This window comes from Bos javanicus, chromosome 15 (genome assembly GCF_032452875.1).
Source record: "Bos javanicus breed banteng chromosome 15, ARS-OSU_banteng_1.0, whole genome shotgun sequence".
NCBI classification, from domain to species: Eukaryota; Metazoa; Chordata; class Mammalia; order Artiodactyla; family Bovidae; genus Bos; species Bos javanicus.
Genome location: NC_083882.1, coordinates 52025801 through 52042103, shown reverse-complemented (window position 1 = coordinate 52042103; position 16303 = coordinate 52025801). Strand labels below are relative to the sequence as shown.

Sequence of the window (16303 nt, the reverse complement as noted above, 5' to 3'; positions counted from 1 at the left end):
AAGGCTTCCTCCAAGGGGAAGCCGGAGACCCTGAGATAAACTGAGGCCCAATTCCTGGGGGCTGTGTAACGACAGAGCAATCCTCCAGGAGAGGCACACCTACTAGTCCTGGAGGGGACAAAGGTACCTACCAATCCTGGAGGGGACAAAGGTGTCGGGGATAGTTCCCGCCTCTGAGAAGCCCTAAGAGTTTCCGCCCCTCTTCCAGGACTCAGCAGAGCTGAACTAGGGCTAGAATCTGCAGTGTTTGCTCTGCAGGAACCTCACAAACTGCCTTCTTCTCTGAGGTGCCAAGCCCCAACTCTGCCCCTTCAGTCAGTATGATGGGTGAATTTGTTTACACACACACACACACACACACCCCCAGCTTTCCCTGGACTCCAATCCCCAGTTTTCCCATATCAGCACAAGGGAGCATAGAGCCTGGGGAAAAGGGCTTCCTCTGGGACCCAATATAAATAATGAAGTCCTGGACTTGGCTGTCTCATTTGGGGCTACAAGGGCCACAGGATCCCTGAGGACTAATAATGTGCAGGCACTGGGCACACATGCTTTCTAGGCAACATTTCACAACTATGAGAGAAGGAAGGATTATTATCTTCACTTTATTGAGAAGGAAACTGGTTTAAGAAAAGTTAAGCAACTGATTCATTTTCACATAGTGAGTAGCAGAACAAGCTCATGTTTTGTTTCTCTAATCTGAAGGAATCCAAAAACTGTGGAATCTGCCCTCTACCACACACAAACTCAGAACCAAAATAATTCATCAGACTCAGATGTGTTGGTCTATTTATTAGAAGTGGCTGTCAGAGAAACCCCAAGCCCCATCCTGGAGCAGGAACTGGATGACAAAGGGATGGATGATGAATGGAAGCATGCTGACGGCTCCCTCATTTGTGGGAGCTGAACTGAGCCCAGCCTGGTCATCAAACCTGGGGACAGGCTGGACTCAGTCATGGAGCCAGAGTGACAGCATCAGGGCCAGGCAGAGCAAGAGAGGTCTAATACCCTGGGGCCAGGCCTCAGCAGTCAAGGCCAAGGCATAGAATCTTGCCACCTCCTCATTGGGGTTGCCCAGGGCAGGGTCGAACCACATCTGGATGCAGCGGCCACTGCCCCGGCTGTAATTGCTGAGCTTGTAGGAGTGACTCCAGAGACCCTCACACAGGGCTGCAGGTGTGGGGAAGTAGGCCTCAAATGTGCGGCAGATGGTCCCAGTTGGACACTTATTAGATCCTGCAGGGGGAGAGAGGGTGGGCACATACATTCTGTCCCTAGGCCTAAAGCTTAACTCTGGCCACCCCTAGGAATCCTTGCTCAACCCCAAATCCTCAGACCCCCATTCTCCACCCCACACCTCCATCTCCCCGCCCCCCAGCCCTCACCTGAGGTCCAGTCCCAGCCCCTGTGCCAGTTGCTCTTGCAGGTGTAGGAGGTGCGGCAGTCTTCCCACCAGCTCTGACAGTCCTCTTTGCACAGGGGCACGTTCAGGAACCGTTCTTTGCGCCACTTCTGGTTCACCTGGGGGAGAAGGTAGGGGCAGGGAGGCTCAGTCAGCCAAGGATGTTGGTAGGAACAGCTGTGACTGAGTTGGGGGCAGCCTGCTGGGGTGAAAGGAGGGAGACCCCAGTACCTCCTGGATCCAGGGCCCCAGATTGGGTGAGCACTCGTACAAACAGTTGTCCTGAATGAAGTGGCGCTGGCAGGCGGGTTCCATCTTGCCACAGTGGTCCCAGGTAAAGTTATACAAGGAGGAGGTGTCCTTGTGCAGCTCCTGGCTGACTCTGGCAGAGCAGCAGGCGTTCTTCTTCCAGGGGGTGCACTGGGTCAGGAAGACACGAGACTAATTGCCTCCAGACCACAAACTCTGCCACCTCCAGCCTCTTCCCATTTGGCTCTTCTTGTTCTCCTGTCTCAGGCAGGTTGTCCTAAGAATGTTCACTATTAGGACCCTTCTGTCCTTGGCCTCCAGAAACTCCTGTCTTGGGGCAGACACAGTTACAAGACTGATGGGGGCAGTGAGAGCCTGGGAGAAGCCCTGTCTTGGGAAGACAATAGCTATCATTTATACAGTGCTTGACACTTCATACAAAGTAATTTATTTATTCCCTAAAAAATAATTACTGAGTACTTATTTTATGCAAGTTACTGTTCGAGATACTGGGAATACAGAAGAGAACAAAACAGGCAGAAATATATGTTCGGGTCAAGGGAGACAGTAAGAAGCTAAAAGAGAAAAAAATCAGGATCTGATCAATTATATGGATAAAATAACAGCAGGGAATAGAAATATGGAATGATTGTTGAAATTTGAAAGAGGGTGGTTGTATTAAGCCTCATTGGAAGGTGGCTTTTCGAGCAGAGGAGGAAAGGTGTGCTGCATCACAGCATGCAGTAATATATGTTGACATCTCTCACCTTTTAAACCCCTGGGAGTGCCCACCTCAATCCTACCCCCACCCCATCACAGGGGCAAGTCCTGTCCAAATCCTCTGGGTGTCCACGTGCTTCTCTGGGCCTCAGTGTCCTCCTTTGTATCAGGTGGAGGAGAACATCATCTACCCATATCGTGGGATCTCTGGGAATACGAAACCATGCACAGAACACACATGACACCTGGGAGGCGCTCAGTAAGTGTTTATTCCATGTTGTTGCCAACATGGGATCCTATTCTGAGCAGGCCACCTCTGAAATCACATCAACTGCACCCCATCCTGCCTTCATCTTCTCCCACAATGGTAACTCAGGATGTGAGTGTATAATGGAAGGGCTTGACCCCTCAACCCCTCCCCCACCACCCTGACTTCCTCTTCCTTGTCTGAACAAGCCCCCTCCCAACCCAGAGCCACACTCCATCCTCACTTGGTTGTGCAGCTTGTCCTCAGGGCCGGGTTCTGCCTTGTGGTGCTTGGCATCCATGCAGACGTTGAGCAGGTCTGTCCGGGTCCGGGCACTGCACACAGAGGTCATCCAACCCAGAAAAAGCAGAAGTGGTGTCAGTTTCCAGGGCATGTCTTTCCTTTCCTGCAGAGTCAGCTGTGGAGGAGACCAAAGTCTGAAGGGAGAGAGCCCCTCGCAGGGTCCCCGCTTTGCCTCCTGCCCCAGTCTCCCCAACTCCAAGGTGAAGGATGGGGTCAGATCCTGTTCCTTCAGTGTTGGGGTCCTGAGGCTCCTTGAGGCTGGAGTAGAGAAGATTGGCAAGGGCACCGGCTCCCTCACTGTAAGCTTGGGGAGCTCAAAAGGGGATCTGGGATTAGATTCCCTGGGGGAATCTTCCCAAGTTGGAGGAGACTCCTTGTGCCCCTACCTTCTCTCTGGAGTGACCCAAGAAAAGTAACTAAATAATTCAGGTCCATGCTCCACTCTCCAGAAGAGGACACAGCCTCATCCTGTGTCCAGCAAGTGCTCTGCCTTCACACCCTTGATCACCCTGGTTTCCATGCCAGCTTAGAAACCCTGTTAGCCTGGCATGGCAGTGACCCAGCTCTGCTGAGTTCTCCGGTTCAGCATGAGGATCAAGGGAGGTACCAAACAGGATGGTGATGGTTAAATAATACAGAAATGACGATGGGGGTTGTTTTTAAACAGCTTTGCTTTCTCAGACTTTTTCCTTCCCTATTTTCTGAAAATCATTTCCTTCCATCATGACTCTGGTCTCCTCAGCGACTTCTGGACAAATTAACCAGATCCCTGCCTTTATCCTTCAAAGAACAAATGCAGGATCCTAAGACAAGGGACAGCATAAAAGTCCCCCACATTGGAGTTGCTAACCGGACAAGAACTTAAAGTCATGGGAGACACCCAGCAAAAGCGACAGCCCCCTACTCTGTTCATGACAGACCCTCACCTTCCACCCCTCACCCACCTCCTGCATAACACACCTGTTCCTTTAGACTGTCACCGGGGGACCTAAGAACTGATAATGGAGACCTCCCTCTCTCTCACCATCCCCCATGTTGTTCATCCCCAAGCCCTGGCAAGGGACTTGCCAAAAATTCTTTCTGGAATTCACTCCCGTTGGCTCTGGGTTTGGAGTAAGGTCTTCCCTCCTCCAATTTCTTCCCCTTTAAGTCACCTTCCCCACAGGAGCCAGAGTGCTCTTTCTAAAGAGAGATGTGTCCCTGCCCTGTGTGCCAACCTGCCAACTCTCCTGAGTGCCCGTCGCACTTCCCTCCTTGGGGCAACTTACCTGAGCCTCCTTTGCTACGAGGGTCACACGCAGCTCTGACTGGATTGGCCTTTCTCCAGGCTGGCAGCAGCTCTGTGGTCTCTGTCCTCAGCGCAGGATAGACTGACTAAGAGCTCTGGTAAGTATAGATACAATTTCCTCTTTCAGCTTCTCCTGCTCTTCCTTCTCTTTGGATCCCACCCTCTCCAAGTTTCCTTTAGTCTGTCAAGTGAGCCATTCGTGTTTACACTCATCTCTCTATTTGTTAATTTAGTCATTCCAGGGTCCACACATTCAACATTCATCAAAATCTAGAGTGGATTTCACACCAGTCAGAATGGCTGCGATCCAAAAGTCTACAAATAATAAATGCTGGAGAGGGTGTGGAGAAAAGGGAACCCTCTTACACTGCTGGTGGGAATGCAAACTAGTACAGCCACTATGGAGAACAGTGTGGAGATTCCTTAAAAAACTGGAAATAGAACTGCCTTATGATCCAGCAATCCCACTGCTGGGCATACACACTGAGGAAACCAGAAGGGAAAGAGACACGTGTACCCCAATGTTCATCGAAGCACTGTTTATAATAGCCAGGACATGGAAGCAACCTAGATGTCCATCAGCAGATGAATGGATAAGAAAGCTATGGTACATATACACAATGGAGTATTACTCAGCCATTAAAAAGAATACATTTGAATCAGTTCTAATGAGGTGGATGAAACTGGAGCCTATTATACAGAGTGAAGTAAGCCAGAAAGAAAAACACCAATACAGTATACTAACGCATATATATGGAATTTAGAAAGATGGTAACAATAACCCTGTGTACTAGACAGCAAAAGAGACACTGATGTATAGAACAGTCTTATGGACTCTGTGGGAGAGGGAGAGGGTGGGAAGATTTGGGAGAATGGCATTGAAACATGTAAAATATCATGTATGAAGCGAGATGCCAGTCCAGGTTGGATGCACGATACTGGATGCTTGGGGCTAGTGCACTGGGACGACCCAGAGGGATGGTATGGGGAGGGAGGAGGGAAGAGGGTTCAGGATGGGGAACACATGTATACCTGTGGTGGATTCATTTTGATATTTGGCAAAACTAATACAATTATGTAAAGTTTAAAAAAAAAATCTAGAGTGGGCTTCCCTGGTGGCTCAGTGGTAAAGAATCCGCCTGCCAATGCAGGAGACATGACTTCAATCCCTGATCCAGGAAGATCCCATGTGCCTCAGAGCAACTAAGCCCGGGCACCACAGCTACTGAAGTCTGCCCTCTAGAACTTGGGAACCGAAATTCCTGAGACCCATGCACCCTAGGGCCTGTGCCCCTCAACAAAAGAAGCCACCACAATGAGAAGCCTACGCAGCGCAACTAGAGAGGAGCCCCCGCTCTCCACAACTAGAGAAGAGTCTGAGCAGTGATGAAGACCCAGCACAGCCAAAATAAATAAAAATTAAACTTAAATGTTAAAAAGTCTAGATAATTTGCTCATCTCCAAGAGGGGATCTGAATTTTTGACCCCAAGTGCTGACTTGAGGGGAATGGGACCTAGTGAGGAAGAACCCAGGCTTTGCAGCCAGGATGGAACCCGGTGATAGCTCCATCTCTCCCACAGCTATAGGAAATGTTACCGAACCTTTCTCAGCTTCAGTTTGCTCACAAAAAAACTGTTAAGAATTATATGTAGAAAAGTCTGTCATATACTGAGTAGGCTTAAAAAAAATTTTTTTTTTCAATTTAACTATGTGTGTGTGTGTGATGTCACTCAGTTGTATCCAACTCTTTGCGACCCAGTGGACTGTAGCCCACCAGGCTCCTCTGTCCATGGAATTCTCCAGGCATGAATACTACTGGAGTGGGTTGCCATGCCCTTTTCCAGGGGATCTTCCTGACCTGGGGATCAAACCCAGGTCTCCTGAACTGGAGGCAGATTCTTTACTGTCTGAGCCACCAGGGAAGCCCAATTTAACTATAGTTGATTTATAATATTGTATTAGCTTCAGGTATACATCTTCATATTCTTTTCCATTGTAGGTTATTACAAGATTATTTTCCATTGTAGGTTATTACAAGTGTGCAGCTGTTAGTCCCATACTCCTAATTTGTTCTTCTCTATCCCCTTTCCCATTTGGTAAGCATAAGTTTGTTTTCTATGTCTGTGACTCTGTTTCTATTTTGTAAATAAGTTCATTTGTATTATTATTATTTTAGCCACACCACACAGTAATGTATTTTTTTTAGATTCCATATATAAGTGATATCATATAATATTTGTCTTTTTTTACCTGACTTATTTTACTTAGTATGACAATCTGTACATCCATTCATATGCTTCAAATAGCAATATTTCATTCTTTTTATGGCTGAGTAATATTTTATTGTGTGTGCATCAGTTCCTCAGTGTTGCTCAGTCATGCCTGACTCTGCGCCCATGGACTGCAGCCCACCAGGCTTCTCTGTCCATGGGATTTTCCAGGTAAGGATACTGGAGTGGGTTGCCATTTCCTTCTCCAGGGGATCTTCCCAACCCAGGGATCAAACCTGGGTCTCCTGCACTGCCGGCAGATTATTTACTGACCGAGTTATCAGGGAAGCCCCTGTGTGTGTATATGTGTGTGTAAAAACATATGTATACACACCACATCTTCTTTATCCATTCATCTGTTGATGGACATTTAGGTTGCTTGAGAAGGCTTGAATGGCAGAAATCAGGTTAATTTATGAGCAGCCAGATGAACCAGCTAGAAGTTGAGGTATAGCAGTCAAGGGTCACAGAGAAAAATTGTCTTGAATCTGATAAATGATAATACCTCACCATCTTCCATATCTGTAAACATAATTAAGCAATTTTGTAGCCTTTTAAACAAATGTGGTAAAATATAGACTACTGAAAATTTACTGTCCTATTTTAAGCTTATGGTTCAGTGGTGTTAAGTATATTCATATTGTTGTGCAACACATCTCTAGGCCATTTTCATTCTGTAAAACAGAAACTATTTCCATTATATCAGCAGTCCCCCATTACCTCTTCTCCCCAGTCGCTGGCAATGGCCATTCAATTTTTTATGTCTATGAATTTGGCTACTCTTTTTGTTGTTGTTGTTCAGTTGCTCAGTCGTGTCCGACTCCTTGCAACTCCATGGACTGCAGCACGCAAGCCTTCCCTGTCCATCATCACCCGGAGCTTGCTCATACTCATGTCCATTGAGTCGGTGATGCCATCCAACCACCTTGCCCTCTGTCACCCCCTTCTCCTCCTGCCTTCAATCTTTCCCAGCATCAGGGTCTTTTCCAATGAGTCAGCTCTTCGCATCAGGTGGCCAAAGTTTGGGAGCTTCAGCCTCAGCATCAGTCCTTCCAATGAGTATTCAGTATTGATTTCCTTTAGGATGGACTGTTTGAATCTCCTTGCTGTCCAAGGGACTCTCAAGAGTCTTCTCCAACACCACAGCTCAAAAGCATCAATTCTTCAGCACTCAGCTTTCTTTGTAGTCCAACTCTCACATCCATTGGAGAAGGCAATGGCAACCCACTCCAGTACTCTCGCCTGGAAAATCCCATGGACAGAGGAGCCTGGTAGGCTGCAGTCCATGGGTCTCTAACAGTCAGATATGACTGAGCGACTTCACTTTTACTTTTCACTTTCATGCATTGGAGAAGGAAATGGCAACCCACTCTAGTGTTCTTGCCTGGAGAATCCCAGGGATGGGGGAGCCTGGTGGGCTGCCGTCTACGGGGTTGCACAGAGTCGGACATGACTGAAGTGACTTAGCATCACATCCATACATGACTACTGGACTAGATGGACCTTTGTCGGCAAATAACGTCTCTGCTTTTTAATATGTTCTCTAGGTTTATCATAGCTTTTCTTCCAAGGAGCAAGCATCTTTGAATTTCATGGCTGCAGTCACCATCTGCAGTGATTTTCCCTCATATAATTGGGATCACACATTATTTGTCCTTTTGTGTCTGTCTGATTTCACTTAGCCTAATGTCCTAGGGTTCATCCACATGTCAGAATTTCATTCCTTTTTATAGCTGAATAATATTCCATTGTATGTATACTACAATGGATAATATTTTATCCATTCATCCATCCTTGGACATTTGAACTGCTTCCACATTTTGGCTATTGTGAAGAATGCTACCATGACATTGTTTGTTTTTTTTTTGGCCACGCCACGTGGCATATGGGATCATAGTTTCCCTACCAGGGATTGAATGGCACCCTCTGTGTTGGACGTGCAGAGTCCAACACTAGACCACCAGGAATGTATCCTGAAGAATGCTACTGTGAACACAGGTATACAATTATCTCTTTGGGACACTGCTTTCGATTCTTTTGGGTATATAACCAGAAGTGGAATAGCTGGATTGTATGGTAATTCTATTTTTAATTTTTTAAATTATAGCATGCAGGGTCTTTTAGTGTCAGCCTGCAAACTTTTAGTTGTGACACGTGAGATCTAGTTCCCTGATCAGGGGTCAAACCCAGGCCCTGTGCCTTGGGAGCTTGGCGTTTTAGCCACTGGATCACTAGGGAAGTCCCTCTATTTTTAATTTTGAGGAACTATCATACTGTTTTCTAAAATGGATGCACAATTTTATATTTCCACCAACAGTGTACAAGAATTTCAATTTCTCCACATTCTGGCCAAAACGTATTAATATCTTCTGTTGGTTTGTTTGTTTCTTTAACAGTAGCCACCCTAGTGGGTATGAGGTGATATGTAACTGTGCTTGTAATTTGCATTTCTCTAATGATTAGCAATGTGGAACATTTTTTCATATGCTTGTTGGTCATTTGTATATCTTCTTTGGAGAAACGTCTATTTGTGTTATTTGCCCGTTTTTTAATCAGTTTACACGTCTTTTGTTGTTAAATTATAGGAATTCTCAATATATATTCTGGGTTAACTTATCAGACATATGTTCTGATTCTGTATTCTGTATGTTGCCCTTTTATTCTTTTGTCTTTTGCTGCACAGAAGTTTTAAATTTTGATGTAACTCAATTTATCTTTTGTTGTTGTTGTTACTTTTGCTATATCTAAGAAATTATTGAAGCTCTTCCCCTAAGTTCTCTTATAGCTCTTATGTTTAGGTCTTTGATCCATTTTTGAGTTAATTTGTGTGTGGTGTAAAATACGGTTTCAACCTAATTTTTCTGCATGTGAATATTGAGTTGTGCCCCAGCACCATCTCTTGAAAAGATTATTCTTTCTCCTATTGCATTGTCTTGGCACTGTTGTCAAAAATCTGGGCTCTAGGTTCTATCCTATCTATCTTCTGCTACTCCTGCTTTGTCTGATTATTGTTTGTAGTAAGTTTTGAAATCAGGAAGTGTGAGTCTCCTCAAATTTGCTGAACTCACTTGTTAATAATCATGTGTTTGAGGGTTCCTTAGGATTTTCTATACAGAATGTCATGTTATCTGTGAATAAAAATAGTGTTACTTCTTGCTTTCCAATTCATGTGTTTCTTATTTCTTTTTCTTCACTAATAGCCCTGGCTACAACCTTTATACAGCATTGAATAGACAAGATGAGAGTTATAATTGTCTTATTGCTGATCTGAGGGATAAAGCCTTTTGGCTTAGAACAGGATGTTAGCTGTGGGTTTTTCATAGAAGTCCTTTATCACATTGGGGAAGATCCCTTCTATTCCTAGTTGGTTCAGTGTTTTATTTTGTTTTTTTAATTAAAGGATTTTGTCAAATGATGTTCCTGCATCCACTGAGATGATCATGTGGTTTGTATTTTATCCTAGTAATATGGTGTGTTAAATCAACTGATTTTGAGATGCTAAACCAAGTTACATTCTTTAAATTCTCCCAGTTGGTATTGGTGTATAATCCTTTTCTATATGCTGCTGAATTCTCTGATGTTTTGTTGAGATTTACATCTTTATTCATAAAAGATGTTGGTCTGTAGGTTTTTTTCTTGATATTGTTTAATTTTATGAGTTGGGGGGTGTTCTCTCCTTTTTTTTTTTTTAAGAATTTGCTAAGGATTGGTATTCATTATCCTTCAAACATTTGGTAGAATGCATCACTGAGGCCATCTGGGCCTGAACTTTTCTTTAAGGAAGTTTTAAAATTACTAATTCAGGGACTTTTCTGGTGGTCCAGTGGTTAAGATTCTGAGCTTCCACTGCAGGGGGTGCAGGTTCTGATCCAGATACTAAAATCCCACATGCCAAGGCATGGTCAAAATTAATTAACTAATTGATTAAAAAAAAAACTAATTCAATCTCTTTACTTTTTATGCTTGCTAAGTCACTTCTGCTGCTGCTGCTGCTAAGTCACTTCAGTCATGTCCAACTCTGTGCAACCCCATGGACTGCAGCCTACCAGGCTCCTCCATCCATGGGATTTTCCAGGCAACAGCGCTGGAGTGGGGTGCCATTGCCTTCTCCGTAAGTCACTTCAGTTGTGTCCAACTCTTTTCGACCACATGAACCATAGCCTGACAGGCTCCTCTGTCCATGGGATTCTCCAGGCAAGAATCCTGGAATGGGTTGCCATTTCCTCCTCCAGGGGATCTTTCTGGCCCAGGGATTGAACCCAGGTCTCCTGCATTGCAGGCAGATTCTTTACTGTCTGAGCCACCAGCAAAACCCCTTTACTAGCTTCCCTGGTGGCTCAGAGGTTAAAGTGTCTGCCCGCAATGCGGGAGACCTGGGTTCAATCCCTGGGTCAGGAAGATCCCTTGGAGAAGAAAATGGCAACCCACTCCAGTATTCTTGCCTGGAGAATCCCATGGACAGAGGAGCCTGGTGGGCTGCAGTCCATGGGGTCACAAAGAGTCGGACACGACTGAGGGACTTCACTTTAAATATTTTACTTATTTGTGTGTCATCTTTGATAGTTTGTGCTTTTCTAGGAATTTGTCCATTTCATTTGTGCTATGTTATCTATTGACTTACAGTTGTTTATAATATTGTTACAATGCTTTTTATTTCTGTGGGAATAATAGTAATATCCCTTCTTCTATTCCTGATATTAATAATTTGATTCTTCTCTCTTTTTTTCTTGAAATCAATGTAGCTAAAGATGTATCAATTTTGTTGACTTTTTCAGAGAACCAACTTTTGATTTTCTTCATTTTCCCTGTTGTCTTTCTATCCTCTGTTCCATTTATTTTTGCTTTACTCATTATTTTTTTCATTTTGATAGCTTTGAGTTTATTTTGTTTTATTTAGTCTGTTTTTATTTTTTTAAGGTAATAGGTTAGGTTACTGATTTTAAATCTTTTTTTTAATATAGGCTTTTATAGCTCTAGATTTCCCTCTAAACAATGCTTTAGCTGTATCCAATAAGTTTTGATCTTTTAAAATTTTTATTTATTTATTTTATTTTTGGCTGTGTTATGTTTTCATTGCTGCCTGTGGGCTTTCTCTAGTTGTGAGGAGCAGGAGCTACTTTTTAGTTGCCACATGCAGGCTTCTCAGTGCGGTGATATCTTTTGTTTCCGAGCACGTGCTATAGGCCTGAGGGTTTCAATAGCTGTAGTGCCAGGGCTTAGTCGCTCTGTGGCCTGTGGGATCTTTCCAGAACAGGGATCGAACTTGTGTCCCCTGGCAGGCAGATTCTTAACCACTGGACCACTAGGGAAGTCCCATAACATAATATATATATATATTAAAATTTTGAGTTCTAACTGTTCATTGGGCTTCCTTCATGGCTCAGCTGGTAAAGAATCTACTTGTACTGTGGGAGACCTGGGTTCAATCCCTGGGTTGGGAAGATCCCCTGGAGAGGGGAAAGGCTACCCACTCCAGTATTCTGACCTGGAGAATCCCATGGACTGTATAGTCTATGGGGTCGAAAAGAGTCGGACCTGAACTGTTCATTGCTAGTATGTGGGAAGGCTAGATTGACTTTTGCTTATTGACCTTATGTCCTCCAACTTTGTTATAATCACTTATTAGTTCCAGGAGTTTTTTGGTCAGTTCTTGCAGATTTTCTACATAGGCGAACATGTCATCTACTAACAAAGACACTTATTTCTCCCTCCCCAACTTGTATAGCTTTTTCTTTTCTCATCCTAAGCGTTGGTTAGAACTCCCAGTATCCTGTTGAAAAGGAGTGGTGAGAAGAGACATCCTTCTTGGGAAAGCCTCAAGTTTCTCACTATGACATATGATGTTAGCTCTAGGGCCTTTTGTAGATATTCTTTATCAAGTTGAGGAAGTTCTAGTAAATTTTTAATTTCAGTTATTGTACTGTTCTGCTCCAGAATTTTCTACTTCCTTTTTAAATAATTTATATCTCATGGATATTCTGTATTTGGTGAGATGTCATTTTCATATTTTCCTTGACTTCCTTAGACCCAATTTCCTCTAGTTCTTATTTATAATACCTGATTTAAAGGTATTATATCTTAATACCTTATCTTTGTCTAATAAGTCCAACATCTGGGCTTCCTCAGGGACAGTTTTTATTGACTACTTTTTTCTCTTTGCTTGGGCCATGCTTTCCTATTTCTTTATATGTCTAACATTTTTTGCTGAAAACTGGATATTTTAAATAATATATGGGAAAACTTCAGAAATCGTATCTTTTCAACCAGAGCTTGCTGTTTGTGCTGTTTATTTGTTTATTGATTTTCATGGACTACTTCTAAAAAGTCTGTTCTGGTATATGGTAGTCACTGAAGTTTCTGCCTGGTTAGCTCAGTTGTCAGCCAATGATTGGACAGAGCTTTCCTTAAATGCCTTGAAGCAATGTCTCCTACTCTTTGCTAAGGGACTCTGTATTCTGGTTCAGGCAAGCTTCAAATGCTCTAGCAGTTTACTCTGCCTTATTCGTCACTACCTGCGTGAGCAAGGCCTCAAGGTCACCAGAGTTAAGGGACTGGTGCCTTCTCCGGTATTTCCTGGACATACTCACAGTTCTGCAAATGCACATAAATTTTAGGATTCCCAAGTAGATGTCAGAGCTTTTCAAAGCTCTCTCTTGGCTTCTCATTCCCTAATATTACTTTTAAGTTTTTTTTTTTTTTTTTATCATACCTCTTGTTTGCCACAACTGGTAGGAGGCTGGGATGTCAAATAATTAGCTGTTGCTTGTTTAGACAAACACCTGGGGACGGGGTTTCTCACTGAGTGGGCTCTGAGTCAGACAAGCCCTGTGAATGGGGCTCTTCACAGAGCTTCCAGACAGATCAAGCAGTGACAGTTCTCTTGGAACAGAGCTTTTTGGGGAATTTCACACCCACTCTGCCCCCTCTAGTGGCTGCTAGGTCACTGGTTTTTGTAGTTATTACTGGAGTTGTGAGATTGGAGAAGGAAATGGCAACCCACTCCAGTGTTCTTGCCAGGAGAATCCCAGGGACGGGGGAGCCTGGTGGGCTGCCATCTATGGGGTCGCACAGAGTTGGACACGACTGAAGTGACTTAGCAGCAGCAGCAGCAGGAGTTGTGAGACTGCCGATTTTGGATACTACTGTGGTGTTGTGGAGAGGAGGATCGGAAAAAGCAAATAAAAATGCCACAAAGTTCACTGTTCTAGTGATATTCAGCAATTTTTCTTGAATAAATTCTCCTTAGATTTTTGAAAGCTTTGGTTAACTTCCAGAGTTCTGGAAAAGTTGGATTTGACAAGTTTTTCCAGTGTTACTGCTTGTATGGAGGAGTGGATTTTCAGATGTTCTGACTGTCATTCCAGAAGTTCTTCTTCAGATTCCTTCTATTTAAAGAAGCATAAAGCTTTAAATAATATTGGTCACTTGTAAGTAAAATGGTCTTTGAGTACATAGTCTACTGTTAAAATGAATAATAAGTTAGTTTTTCCTGTATGTTTTGCATGTATAGCAAAGTTACGTCCTTACCAACCTAAACTTAAACTTACTTTAAAAAAAAAATATATATATATATATTTATTATATTTATTTGGCTGTGTTAGTCTTAGTTGCGGTGCGTGGGCTCTAGAGCACATGGGCTCAGTAGTTTCAGAATGCGATTTAGTTGCCCCACTGCATGTGAAATCTTGGTTCCACAACCAGGGCTCGAACCAGGTCCACTTTATTGGAAGGTGGATTCTTAACCACTGGACCACCAGGGAAGTCCCTGAATTTGAACTTTCACTTTTCAAAAAACATGTTAATTTTGAGGGCTTTGTACTAACTTGCATCATGCTCTTAGGTCATGATATAACATAAAACAGGAGGATCCCTCATTTTTAGAGAAGTTAAACTCTTAGAGACAGGTTGTTACAAAATATAGCTGTCATATTAATAATATAGCCAAGAGTGAGGCTATTTCCTGACAACACTTTTTTGTTTGTTTCCCTTCTCCAAGATCAGGTCCTAAATTCAGAATAATAAACCTATCAAGACGTATTTTATACCAAAATCATCTTGGAACTTACCAGACAGCTGCTAGAATACATAAAAAATTTGCTCCCTCTTGGCACAGCACTCATAAGTAAAGAAGGAGACAAGGGAGACAAGGAAGGATGCTAAAAATAGGTATAATTGGTATGCTCCATGTTTTAAAATCCAGCTTATCAGTATTATGAGAGCTTCCCTGTACATCGTGTTCATGTTGTAGAGAAAGATGTTAGAGCAAAGAAAAGAACTCATCCTTTCTAGAGGATTTTTATACAAGGTAATGGATTATGACTGTGAATGTTTAGTGATTGCAGACTTTCCCAGATGAGTAAAAAGCACACTCATTTTCATAAGTAAGGGTTTGCATGATGATTGTCAACAAATCTATTTCCAGGATGATTTTATTCTTTAAGATGACCTTCTATTATTGATAGTAATTTTCATGTACAACTTACAAAACGGGCTGTAAGGTCCTCAAGATTTCTAAATACACCCACTGTGCATCATTTACAGAGCTGAGGCAAATAGAAAGGACAAATGGAATTATAAAAAACAGGCTGGTTAAATTGGCTGAGAAGACAGACTCTCCTTATCCACTTCTCCCTCTCCAGGTTCTAATAATATGTTCTTCTCAAAACAGCCATCAACTGAGACCTTGTGGAATACAGCAGTCAGCGGTAGGTTCATGTTCTGTTGGTGCAAAAGAAATTGCAGTTTAAATCATTATAACTATGCCTAAACACACCTTTATTAATCAAAATAGGAGCAATCACAATCAACATATTTTTGCCAGTGAGAAATGAGCTTGTTTATTCCTGTAGCATAAAATTTGTGCTTCAGGATTCAAAGAACTCCTAGAAAGCATTTTCCACCTGCTGCTGGTTGTGGACACATTTTCCCTGCAAAAGTTGTCAAGATGCTTGAAGAAGGGGTTGTTGGTCGGCAGGAGGTCAGGTGAATATGGCGGATGAGGCAAAACTTCATAGCCCAGTTTGTTCAACTTTTGAAGCATGGTTGTGTGATGTGTGGCTGGGCAATGTCCTGGAGTAGAATTGGGTCCTCTCTGTTGAACAATGCAGGCTGCAGGTGCTGCAGTTTTCAGCGCCTCTCATCAATTTGCTGAGCATACTTCTCAGATGTCATGATTTTGCCAGGATTCAGGAAACTGTAGTGGATCAGACAGGCAGCAGACCACCACACAGGAACCATGTTTGGAGCTTCTCACTCCAGCACTGAGCTGGGCATCACCGGTTGTCATATAAAATCCACTTTGCTTCGCATGTCACAATCCAACTGAGAAATGGTTCATTGTTGTTGCATAGAATAAGAGAAGAGGACACTTCAAAACAATGATTTTTTGATTTGCAGTTGGCTCATGAGGCACCCACTTATTGAGCTTTTTCATCTTTCCAATTTGCTTCAAATGCCAGATGACTATAGAATGGTCGATGTTGAGTTCTTCAGCAACTTCTCATGTAGTTGTGAGAGGATCAACTTTGATGATGCTCTCTGTTGTCGTCAACTTCCGGTGGCCAGCGACTACACTCCTCATCTTCGAAGCTCTCATCTCCTTTGCAAAACTTCTTGAACCACCACTACACTGTATGTTCATTAGCCATTCCTGGGCCAAATGTGTTGTTGATGTTGCAAGTTCTCTCTGCTGCTTTATGACCCATTTTGAACTTGAATTAAAAAATTGCTCAAATTTGTTTTTTGTCTAACATCATTTCCAATGCAAAAAAAATGCAATTATTTTTGCACCAACCTGAAATTACACCCCAGTGAAAATTCTTCT

General features: G+C 43.1%; 1 protein-coding gene across 2 annotated transcripts; it reads right to left on the bottom strand.

The window, feature by feature from the left end:
* Window positions 1-588: 588 nt before the first annotated feature.
* On the bottom strand, window positions 589-4323 carry LOC133226807 (folate receptor beta-like). 2 transcript variants are annotated; one of them, XM_061380736.1, is made up of 5 exons: window positions 4190-4323; window positions 2863-3036; window positions 1634-1822; window positions 1386-1521; window positions 589-1236 (listed from the first exon to the last, which is right to left on the bottom strand). In XM_061380736.1, exons 2-5 carry the CDS (start codon window positions 3010-3012, stop codon window positions 950-952), a joined length of 762 nt encoding a protein of 253 aa, XP_061236720.1. In that variant the 5' UTR covers window positions 3013-3036; window positions 4190-4323; the 3' UTR covers window positions 589-949. The 2 variants fall into 2 exon arrangements, with proteins under 2 accessions (XP_061236720.1, XP_061236721.1); XM_061380737.1 differs by having other exon boundaries at window positions 2863-2953; window positions 4190-4311.
* Between the last annotated feature and the right edge of the window lie 11980 nt (window positions 4324-16303).